We start from the raw sequence: 12,296 nt of genomic DNA on the forward strand, positions 1-12,296 counted from the left end.
TGATTCATCCTAAGACCTTATGGCTGCACCCAGCCTTGGTTCCACTCTTGACCTTTGTCCTCGCCACCTGAGCTCTGGGCCTCTGGCTGAGTATGCCTGTGGTCAGCAACTTCCCCTTCCCCAAACCCCAGCGCCCTCTCCTCCTGCTCTGAAGCCTGCCCTAGGGCTCTGTGCCCCTATAGCCACCTGGCGGGCCCTGAGCTGAAAAAGGCTCAGGAGACACGTGGCAGGTGGCAGAAACGCAAGCCTTTGCTGGCACCGTTTGGAGCTGGTGATGTACGTGGGTGGGAGATGAACCAGGAGGCCCTTCCATAAACAGGCACAATCCTATCTTCCTAATGAGCCTCTGCCCATAAGCCGTTTGTAATCGGGGATTCCGCAAGCCAGCCAGGGTGTGCAAGGAAGGCGCTTAACAGCTCGAGGTGGAGAGAGGCAATCCCTGATTTTCTGTAAGGATATGGTTCTGCCATGGGCTGTGTTGGCCCTTTTTTTAGTGAACTAAGAGGGCTGGAAGCTGGATAATCCCCGGATAGCATGACTGAAATAATCCCGCTGTCAATACCACAGGCCCCTCTTGCCGAGGGTCTGCCTCCCAGGACAGACCAGCATGGGATACGGTGTGGGCAGCAGCTGACCCTCTTGGTTTGATGAATCTAGGACACCGTTCTTTGACAAGCAGGGACTTCCTGCCTAGCAGCTGAGGGTGTCGTTCTGGGATCTAGCCATGAGCAGAACTGTTCTCTGAGTGTCTCTGCACCTCCATCCCTCCCTCTGCCTCTCAGACAGCCCCCAGGGGCTGGAGCAAGAAGAAAACAGGCTGCTCTTCTTTGCCATTTGCTAAAGACACCCTTGGGTCCCTGGCACAGGAGGGGGGCCCCAGCACACTGGCCTTGGGGAGGGCAAGGACCAGTTTATCTTACATTGAGTTCACCCCTGGATGTGGCTCAGGGGCCCAGCCTTGGGTCTGTTGGAGGGAGACCCAGCGTGAAGGTGGTGTTACTGTTTTAAAGCCAGTCACATTCTCCTGGCAGTTAGAGCTGAGCCAAAGAGGAGGGCGGGGCTGAGCATCACAGAGCCTTGCAGGGCCTCCAGTGAAAAAAGGGCCTTGGTGGTGTGGGCAGAGGTGGGCCTGAGGTGGACCGCCCTGCCTCCTGCCCTGAAGGTCCTGCTGACTGGTATCAGGTTTGCAAGGGAGGCCTGTGAGATCCAACTGAAGCTGTGCCCCCGGCGCTGGGCGAGCTCTTTTATTCCCTGGAGGGCACATGATCACAGGTGGAGACTGTGGCGGGACCTCTCTACCCCTCCCCCAACTTCTCGAACCAAGCAGGTCCAGGGGGGCTTACAAAGCGCCCAGACCTCCTGCCTCAGGGACAGGACAGATTGCCCCAGATTCCTTAAAACAAGCAGCGGACAAGACCATGGCTAAAAGCCCTCATCTGTGAAGCAGCTGTATTCAAGCACCACTCAGGGCTGTGTTTTCCTGGGACGACCATGCGTGCACACACATGCCTGCACACACGTGTATGCAGATGAGCATGCGCGCGCGCGCCCCGGGACAAGCTGACCTTGCATCGTGCCTTTGGACTTTGCGTGTGGGGACCGGGTCAGTGGAAGCGCGTAAAGCCGCTCACGCGCCCGGCTCCTCTTGTTGGGTGATGAGAGACCTTGCCCCGAAGATCCGCTGGAAGGAAACGTACACAGGGAGTAGGAAGCCCGGGCCACAGTCTGGATGCCCTTCCTCTGGCGAGGTGCCGGGGGGCATGGGCGAGGGCCCCCCGCGGCGTGGGGCGGGGCGGGGCGGGGCCGCCGGCCCGAGTCATCCCTGTCCTCCCGCTTCCGCAGGTGGAGATCAGCCCCCTGGAGAACGCCATCGAGACCATGCAGCTGACCAATGACAAGATCAACAGCATGGTACAGCAGCACCTAGACGACCCCAGCCTTCCCATCAACCCGCTCTCCATGCTCCTGAACGGCATCGTGGACCCCGCGGTCATGGGAGGTTTTGCCAATTACGAGAAGGCACGTGACATGCCCGCTTCCTAGCTGCAGCCCCGCCCCCGGCGACAGGCTAGCTCCAAACCCCACCTCCAAGCCCGGAGACCTCGCCGGGCTTGCTGAAGTGGGCCAAACGGGGCCCACTCCCCGGGGGCAACTTCTGCCCGCCGCCAGCAGTCAGGACCCCACCCCAGGCATGGCTGGCCTGGACATTGTCCCCACTCCCCTACCGGGCTGTGCTGATGGAGAGTGACCCGCCTGACTGTCCAGAGAGCTGGGGTTATTAAAGACCACAATATACAGTTGTAGTGGAAGACAACGGCATTAGAATATTTAGAGCAGCTGGGGGACTGGTGCAGTGGGGACAGCCAGCTGATCTCTCTGGAAAAATAGTAAGATGGAGCCGAAGTTGAAGGTCATGGGCTGGTGATCTAGACACAGGGTCCGCCTGATTTTGTACATGGAGTTTGCAATGTGGCCATGGCCATCCGCTTCTTAGTGTCCGAAGCCGTCTTCCGGATACAACGGCTGCAGAGTTGAGGCTCTTCACAGGAGGGGTTCACTAGCCCCCCTGGTCTAGACTAAGGGGAAACCAAGGCAGGAAGGGCGCTGCCCGAAGGTGGGCTGTGAGGGGACAGGGAGGTGGTGCTGCGTCCCAGCCATCCTCAGGTGCAGAGCAGGCCCGGCTGATGATCACAGCCCGGGAGCAGCTGGGGGCTGCTGCCCATGACCTGAGCTGGGGGTTGCGGGGGGCCAGTCAGCAGCAGCCTTGCTGGGCTCTCTGAACAGGGCCTCCACAGTGAGTGAACAGAGTCCTTAGGTTGTATTGACCTTCCCGAATGTTTTGGTGGAGAGGGCCCCACCTGGGGGGACGTGAGCCTGGTGACAGCAGGGCTGTGGTCCTGTGTTCCACACGGCTCTCTCCCCGGGCCTGGGGAACTCCAGATGTGCCAAACTGCCTGCGGCCGGGGTATGTTGGTGGGCTCAGCCACTCTCTCTGTCCCCACCAGGCTTTCTTCACCGAGCGGTACCTGCAGGAGCACCCCGAGGCCCACGAAAAGATCGAGAAGCTCAAGGACCTGATTGCTTGGCAGGTAAACGTCTCACGGCAGCTGCAGGGTCGGGGTGGGGAAAGTGGAGCCTGGGACCAGATCCCTATGGGCCTCCTTAGCACACCTGCCAGCCGCCACGAAGTACACACAACCGTGTTTGTACTGGATAAACCCACCCACCGCCACTGCAATTAACTGGACTCCTGGCCATTGTCATGAATGTGAACACCTAGAACGTTCGCTCTTACAAATGAGCTGGGTCTGTTTCCTCCCCTCAATCAGTGTATTGCCTGCTGGAAAATCTTTGGTATCAACAGAACAGAATGTTGGGGGTGAGGTCGAGGGGTGACTCCCAGAGGTCGTGGCCCCAGCCTGTCTCAGGCGGGTGGTGTGGCAGGTGGGGGTGGGGAACCGCCAAGTGCCCACCCTCCTGTCCCCTCTGCTGGCGGTCAGGGTTGCAGGGAGTGTTCCAGATACTTCTGCATATTCTTGGGCTTTTCTGCTTGTGCTCCTGAGGGCTCTCAGTACTTCCTTCAAGGGATGTGGTCTGGGAATCTCTAGAGGGTGTCCTGGGCTCCGTGGGATGTTCCTGGCTCCTGTGTCTGTGCTTTTGGAGTCTTTGTGAGCCTGGTGTAGTGGGAATGTCCAGACCCAGCTCCTGTGGGAACTCTGCCCACCTGCTCTGGACTTCGGGCAGCTGACTCTTTTCAGTTCAGTTCACTTGCTCAGTTGTGTTCAATTCTTTGTGACCCATGGACTGCAGCATGCCAGCCCTCTCTGTCCAGCACCAATTCCCGGAGCTTCCTCAAATTCATGCCCATTGAAGTCGGTGATGCCCTCCCACCATCTCACCCTCTGTCGTCCCCTTCTCCTCCCACCTTCAATCTTGCCCAGCATCAGCTGGCTTCTTTAGGCTTCCTTTTCTCCCTTGGGAGGCAGAGAGGGCACTGCTGATCTGTGCCCCGCATGCCAGGCTGAGGGCAGAGAGCTGAGGGAGGCAGAGACCAGGGTCACCCTGTGCCTGGGCGGCACCCCTCCACAGCCCGGGAGTCCCGGCTCTCCCTCCTGATGAGCGCTCTGTGGGCACCAGCTCCTGGCCTCCCTGGAGCCTCACTGTCCTGGCTCGTTCACCATCAGCACGTGGGTTACGGGACCTATTAGGGCAGAGTGGGCCTGTTCGGTTTCAAGCCAAGTTACAAGTACTTAACTTTGTATGTATAACGTGTGTGTGTGTGTGTGTGTTGTTGTGATAGAATGCATGTAGCATATAGTTGACCTCAGTCATTTCTAAGTGCACAGTTCAGTGTCAAGTCCATTCACATCATTGTGCAACCATTACCACCATCACCTCCAGAACTTTCTCACCTTGCAGAACTGCTCGACACCCAATAAACAATAATTCCCCATGCTCCCCACCCCTGGAAACCACCACCCTGCGCTCTGTCTCTATGCATTTGATTATTCTGTGTGTGCCTGCTAAGTCATTTCAGTCGTTTTCGACCCTTTGCAACCCCAGGGACTGTAGCCCATCAGGCTCCTCTGTCCATGGGATTCTCCAGGCAAGATCACTGGAGTGGGTTGCCATTTCATCCTCCAGGGGATCTTCCCAACCAGGGATCAAACCCTCATCTCTTATTTGGATTATTCTAGGGACCTCATCGGAGAAGGCAATGGCACCCCACTCCAGTACTCTTGCCTGGAAAATCCCAGGGACGGAGGAGCCTGGTGGGCTGCAGTCCATGGGGTCGCAAAGAGTCAGACACGACTGAACAACTTCACTTTCGCTTTTCACTTTCATGCATCGGAGAAGGAAATGGCAACCCACTCCAGTGTTCTTGCCTGGAGAATCCCAGGGACAGCGGAGCCTGGTGGGCTGCCAACTATGGGGTCACACAGAGTCGGACACGACTGAAGCGACTTAGCAGCAGCAGCAGCAGCCGCAGGGACCTCATATAAGTAGAGTCATATATTGTTTGTCCTTTTGTGACTGGCTCATTCCAGTTGGCATAGGTCTTCCAGGTTCCTCCATGTTGTCCTGTATCAAGGCTGAAGAATGTTCCACTGTCTGTATGGACCGCGTGTTGCTTATCTGTCCTTTCATTGATGGCCTCCTGTGTTGCTTCCATCTTTTGCTGTTGTGAACAATGTTCTTATGAACACGGGTTTATACAAACCTGCTGTCTCCTGCTTTGACTTCCTCTGGATGTGTGCCCAGCAGTGGGATTGCTGGGTTGTGTGATGCATCGATCTTTAGCTTTCTGAGGAGGCGCCGCGTTGCTCCACGGCAGCTGCACTGCTTTCTGTTCCCGCTGCCAGGCAGGCACCATGGTTCCAATTTCCCCACATCCTCGTCAACAGTTATTTTCTGATTTTCTTTTTCTTTGTTTTATAACAGCCATCCTAATGGGTGTGACTTAGGCATTTGATATCACTTTGGCCTTGGAATTCTTCTCTGGCAAGACACCTTGGGAGCTGAATTTAAGGGGACTTTTTACAGAATGGTTTCTTTGCACAGGATATAAGCTTTGTGTAGGCAGTCTCCGTCTCTAACTAAGAAAAAGAGGGAGAGGATTTACAGGTCTGAATGATTCCATTTTAGATGTTGTGGGAACCAGAAGGTACAAAATTCAAAACTCTACTGAAGGCTGTAAAACCATTGCTACACAAAAACTAGTTTGGTCTGCAAAAAGTTATATTGATTTTTTTTTTCCCTGTAAGCTTTTACAGCAAATTGGATTTTAAGAGTTTCAGGCCCTACAGAAGAAAGTAATTTGTTCCCCAGAGAGAACTTTATATCAGCACTATGTCATCACCCCTAATAACTATATTAAAGGATGAATTTTAAAGCAGTTCACAGGAAAGTTGAAAAAAAAATCTGTTTTCTAGCCTCTTTATTAAATCAAAGAGTGATGAAAAATACATATTCAAAACATTACCTGTGATCTTGCTCTCATTTGCCGATGTTTTGAAAATCCATATTTTAATATCAGTAATTGAGTCATATGGTCAGTAACAGAAAGAAGTTCGGGGTTACTGGGATGCTTTCTTCTGGTTTTGTTTGTTAATTTGTTTGATTTGTTTTTTTTCCCTGAAGCTCCATCAGGGCAAAGCAAGGTTTTCCTGCTGGGAATCCCAAGGATTCCTGGGCAGAGTTTCCATCCCTGATGTACAATCAGCACATCTCGGAGCCTAAAATCACTTGCAAAGGCTGGTTATTAAGTTCCAGGCAGCTCCTGGCTCTGCTGTTGCCTATGCTGAAGCAGGGGGTGTTGAGCCCCTTGGGGGTGGGAGCCAGGGTCCATCAGGGGCCAGTTGTGTGTGTGGGGCTCTTCCAGGTTTGCAGCCAGGAGCACCAGCCCCTTCTTCAAAGGCACAGCTCCCTCTTTCCACAGACACAGCTGTCTCACGAAGCCTCCCTGCTGTGGGTCTGAGGATGAATCCGTGTAGGCTCAGACAAGCCCACTGAGGTGCCCGCATATGTGTCTTCTGAAATGCACAGAAATGAAAGCCTAGACCCTCTCACCATGCCCAGCTGATGACAGGCCTGACTGAGGTCACCGGGGCGGTGCTCCTGGAGCGTTTCGCGTTGCTTCTAAGTGCTCTGTGCCACCAGCAGGCCGTGAACCCGTGTAGGAGACACACTGGAACAGATTTCACATATAGGACCGCTATTTTGAGAGCTGGCCGCGTGCTCACTTTGAACAACTCAACATGTTGTTGAGTTGGGCTTCCCAGGTGGCTGAGTGGTAAAGAATCTGCCAGCCAACGCAAAATACAGAGGTTCCATCCCTGGGTGGGGAAGATCCTCTAGAGAGGGAAATGGCCACCCACTCCAGTAGTCTTGCCTGGGAAATGCTTTGGACCGAGGAGCCTGGCGGGCTAGTCTATGGGGTCACACAGATTCAGACACGACTAAGCACGTACCTGAAGACACGTGTGGCTTTTGGGGATGTCCTCCTCCTGCTCTGGGCTCTGGGAAACTCTTTAGATGTTCTGATTCCTGGGACCTGCTCCAGACCAGATCAGGACTATGGGTTCAGGAATCTGCCTGAGAGATTTTGATGCTCAGCCTGCTGGAATCCAAAGACCATTCCAGGCCTCAGTCCCTGGCTTCCGTTCATGTGCTAAGCACCTCATATGTTGGAGTGTTTACACAGAGCATCTTTTTATTCATAGCTTCAGTTCAGCCCTAAGCAGACATAGAACAAGGGCCCCATCCCACCCTTCTTGTAGAAAGCTATAACTAACCAATGTCAGAGACCAGTTGAAAGGATCAGTTTTACCCGCCAAATCGCCCTTCATTCATTCCTAAGACCTGAACCAAAAGGTCTTCACTTTAGTCCAGCAAGTAGCTTCTTTGATGTCAAGCATCTGGCCAATTAAGAGTTTTGTCAAACCAACACAAAAAATTACAGAAATGACTAGACTTCATTTTGCTCATTTGAGAAAGGTCCATTCTAGAGCAAAATGCTTTCAGTGTCTAGAGTGGCTGGGCTGTCACCTTGAGACCACACCCCTATCCTTGCCTTCATTCTAGGATAGACAGGACATGTTCCCCGTCCCACAGCAGGTTATCCCCAGCCTGCCGTTGCCACCCCCCAGCAATCAAGAAAATTTCTGCGAGCATCTTCTCCTGCTGAACCTGCACAAACTGCAACTAGCCCCTGGAGGCTGCCATCTGCAAGAGTAATATGCATGGGAAAGTAAAAGGTCCCATCTCGTCTGAAATCTTAGCTGTACACTGCCCTCCTGATGATAACGGCCAGAAAGAGATGCCTGGAGTTTACCTTGGGTGTAGACCCAGCTGTCAGCTGAACACGCTTTGTGCCAGTGCAGCCCGAAAGGAGGCTGAGGGGTGTCAACCCTGGGGGGGTGCTCACTTATCCTGTCCTCTTCCGGAGCACCACAAGAGGCTCCAGCTGCTTGCTATAAATGGCAGCCAAATACGTTTTGTGCGTTGATTCATCCTGATAAGATTCCTTGAATTTGTTCACATGAAATTCAATTGTGGACTTATTATCCTTCTTACTAATAAATCTGCTCATCTACACTGGTGTTCTGGCATATTAAGGAAATCTGTTTTTAATCAGTATTTTGATTTAATTATAAATTATTAAGAGGAAGCCTCTTAGCTTGATTGCACTGGAGAGCATGTACCTCCCAGTCGGAGCCTCGGGGGACGCAGAAGCTGGGGGAAGAAAAGAGCCTTCCTACACCCACCCCCAACGGCAGGGACTCTGGAGGGTCTCTGGGGCTGGGGAATAAAAATGTCTCTACAACGCGTTTAAAGGTCAGCTACATCTCCATGATCCGATGTGAAGCGTCGGCGTGGATATTTGTGACAGGAGTGTTGGCAGAGAGGTGATTATTTTTAGTTTTAAGGAAGGATAAATTTGGTTTTCCTTTCCAAATAAGAATACCCTTCAGGACTATAGATCACATATAATTCGGTTTTTACATTTTGAAATAGAGTTCTCAATTGCCTGTAGAGGCAATATTTTTAGCAAAAGCATCTTTGCTCTGTGACATGGCCCTTTGCAAGTAGGTCAAGTTATAGCTGTGCATGTATGCTAAGTCACTTCAGTCATGTCCAGTTCTTTGTGACCCCAGGGACTGTAACCTGCCAGGCTCCTCTGTCCACGGGGATTCTCCAGGCAAGAATACTAGAGCGGGTTATAGAGGCAATATTCTTAGCAAAGGAATCTTGGCACTGTGACATGGCCCTTTGTGAGTACATCAAGTTACAGCTAAACAAATCCAAAATGCAGTTCTCAAATTCAAGGGGAGAACACACAGCCGTCTCTTCTGGGGTTGATGGTCAAATGCAAGTCAGGCAAAGCAATGACACATCCGTGCCCTGCACGCCGTGCTAGATGTGTCTGACTTAAATGCTTTTCATTTACACATTTTGGTTTGGGAGAGTAGCGTGCCTGGCTGATGAATTTAATCAGCTGGTTTGATTGGAAAACCAAAACAGATGCATTTTGCACACGGGTCGCCGCTTTCCGCCGGGTGTACACTGCTCTTTCAAGACATTAAGCAGGAGGTGAGGAATGTCGACGGGCATGTTTTCCAGATTCCGTTTTTGGCCGAAGGGATCAGGATCCACGGAGACAAAGTCACAGAAGCACTGAGGCCATTTCATGAGAGAATGGAAGCCTGTTTCAGACAGTTAAAGGAGAAAGTGGAGAAGCAGTACGGCGTCCGGACCATGGTGAGTGGCTGGCGTGGCAGCAGTCGGGGGGCACGTCTCTTCATCACACCGTCTGACCATGATAGGCCCACAGGGCAGAGTACCTGAGTCCTGCCCGTGGTGCCCACTTAGGACAAGGGCCCTCTGCCCCTTCCTCAGGTCCTCTGCCAGCAAATCTAGTCACCTCCTTTCAGTAATTGGAAATGTCTGGGTGAGCAAGCTTGAGTAAATGTGCTTGATCACCGTGTACCCTGCCCACAGCTGTGAACGCAATCTCCCCTTAGAGTCAGGGAGCAACAGAAAAATCTCATCAACGCATGGGACTCAGGCTGGTTCATGGAAACCCTACTTCCAATCACACAGCACAGGCAGAGGGTTAAAGCACACACAGGATAACAGCACTCACGATGTCCCAGAGCTGAGACGGAGCCTGTGCCCAGGCCAAGGTCAGAGTCGTTGAGGGGAGGAACAGTTCACTGAAGTCTGAATCTTACCTATTGGAGGAAGTGGCCGTTGATCTAAGTCAAGGATAAGCTGCAGGAGGTGGGCAGGATGACTCCCAGAGAGAGGACTCACTCAGCAAAGGCTGGTGGCAGGAACCTGAATGGCAAGCCAGGGGCTGGTGCAGACACAGCTATGCCTTGGGCAGAAGACAATTCTTAGGGCAGACCCAGAAAGATACCCAGCCTCACAGAGCCTGGACTGCTGGGAGACTCTGTTCTCGGGTAAAGGGCAGACCTGGGCTTTTACTAAGAGTTTGTGTAAGGTTTCTGAGCCAAGGCTAACATCAAGAGCATCATAAAAGAATGGCTGGTGATTTTTTTATATATTGTATGCATCTTTTTTGGTTTGGGTTTTGTTTTTTTTTTTTTTTTTTTTAATGTTGGAAAATGGCTGATTATCAATGTTGTGATAGTTTCTAGTGTCTGACTCTTTGCGACCCCATGGATTGTAGCCCTCCAGGCTCCTCTGTCCGTGGAATTTTCCAGACGAGAATACTGAAACAGGTTGCCATTTCCTTCTCCAGGGGATCTTCCCAACCCAAGGACCGAACCCTCGTCTCATGCCTCCTGCACTAGCCGGCGGGTTCTTTACCAGCTGAGCCATGGGGGAAGCCGACATACACATACACGTATCCATTCTGCCCCAAACTCTGCTCCCATGCAGCCTGCCACGTAACATGGAGCAGAGTTTCGTCCTTACTGATGCAGAGTACCTGACAGTGTGAGGCCTGTGGTGGGCTTGAGACAGTCTTCATGAGCTGGGTCTTAGCACCTCTGGGGGCAGGGCCAGGCACCGCACCTCACAGTGCCCCCGTGGTGTGCAGTTCAGAGCATCACTTCCTTCCTTACTTAGGGTCTCTGGGAATCTTGGTGCGTCTTAGCCTTGACTGTGGGCTCGGGGGGTGTCTACCCAAACAGATGGTCCCCTTTCTCCACTGTTGAGAGGTAAACATCAGTGTGGCAAAAAGAGGCAGTGAGACCTCTTCTGGTCTCCTGGAATCCCATGCCCGCTGGCATGGACGGGGTGTCTGCGAGCAGGTCTAACAGGTTATCCTGCAAAGGGAAGGCAGGCTGCTGCAGTTACTCCACCGCTTAGGACCCAGGGCCCTCTACCCCCTAAAGAACCACCTGTCCAACCAGGCACGCCATTCTGGCTTCATTTTTAGCCCAGCTCCGTCTGCCATTCTCGAAAGTTCTCTGCTACTCTGTGTTGAGCTGACTTCGTCTTTTTCCACACATCTATCTCACTTAGCAAACGCTAATTTAGTGCTTACCATGAGCCTGGGAGCTTTCTGAGTTTTTCATTTTGCAAGTAGGAAGTGCAGCCTGAGGAAGGAGGTGCTGCAGACATTTCAAGGGGGAACCCACCTCTTTTAGAGGCAGAGGAACCTGAGAAGGGCCCCTAGCCTGAGGCCTCAGGCTCCTAAGTGGCAAAGCTCTTCTTCTCTTGCCCTTGTGGTTGGAGACAAGTCAGGAGCAGGACTTCTCCCCAGATGGGTTGACTTGGCTGTGATTACACCCTGTGCTCCCCCACCACCGCCCCAAGCCCTGCTGCCCATGCCCAGGCCCCAGTGCCTCCAAGCCTAGTGCTCATCAGATGAGGTGTCTATGGCCTTGGCCAGAGCAGAGCATGAGCTGAGAGTAACTCAGCTGCCAGGCTGTGGTCTGAAGACCCAGCAGGTGGGAATCCGAGACTGTCAGCCCCACAGGAGCAGCTCCAGATGAACAGGCTTAGGAATCAGGGTACTCTCCTGCCCAGCCACCCCAGAGGACCCTTCATGTAAGTCAGAGTCCTCGAGCCGTGCTTGATCACTTTGGAGCCTGCAACTCATTACAATCAGTGTCGAGTGGCCGGAAGAGTTTCAGAGAGCATCACGGTGCACCTCTTCCAAAGTCTGATGCCACTTTTAATTCTTTCTAAGAAATAAACACTTGTGCAAGCTCCATGTTCTCTTTCTAAGTGAAACGCTTCCTCTTTGATCAATCATTTCCTGTATATTTCAAAATGATGGAAATCTGTCTGGCTCATCAGAACATCCTTCACATCCCTGTCTTCTGCTGTGATTCATTACTTTGGTGCAGGCTTGCTCTTGACCATGGGGGCGCGGGTAGGGGGGGTAGGCAGGAAGGCGAGGCTGTCATGTGGGCAGTGGTCTGCCATCCTTAGCTGGGGATAAGCCATTTGCACCACACCCTGAGAAGGCATCTTCTCCACCACTGTCCGACCCCTTCGTAGGGGCAGCCAGAGCATCTTGGGAATGCCGTCAGGAACAGAATTAAGTAAGGGTGCGTTTCTCACCTGCGGTGCCTCGTCCCCTGGAGCTGCCTTCCTGAGTCCCCCCTTCATCCTGGGACCCCCAAGGCAGGTTCTGCAGCCAGCCTCCCTTGAGCAAACAGGAGGCCTGATACCCTGTCATTCTCTGAAAAATGTGGTGATAAAATGCAGTCTGAAATGAGGCTTTCCCTTCTTATCTACTTTGAGAACTTTCAAGCATCTCAGAATACTTTAAAAAGAAATATACTGTCATCTGGTTTAAAAGAAAAGATGGATTT

The 12,296-nt window shown here is 52.5% G+C and overlaps 1 protein-coding gene across 2 annotated transcripts in view; it reads left to right on the top strand.

Moving 5' to 3' along the window:
* The window catches only part of DOCK1 (dedicator of cytokinesis 1), a 569,019-nt gene that overhangs the window by 535,816 nt on the left and 20,907 nt on the right, over positions 1-12,296 (top strand). For both annotated transcript variants that reach the window (XM_015103500.3, XM_042238527.1), the window contains exons 45-47: positions 1,843-2,019; positions 3,006-3,089; positions 9,124-9,261. In XM_015103500.3, coding sequence (XP_014958986.2) covers positions 1,843-2,019; positions 3,006-3,089; positions 9,124-9,261 — 399 coding nt within the window. The remainder of the gene's footprint in view (positions 1-1,842; positions 2,020-3,005; positions 3,090-9,123; positions 9,262-12,296) is intronic.

The sequence above is a fragment of the Ovis aries genome, chromosome 22 (genome assembly GCF_016772045.2).
Source record: "Ovis aries strain OAR_USU_Benz2616 breed Rambouillet chromosome 22, ARS-UI_Ramb_v3.0, whole genome shotgun sequence".
NCBI lineage: Eukaryota > Metazoa > Chordata > Mammalia > Artiodactyla > Bovidae > Ovis > Ovis aries.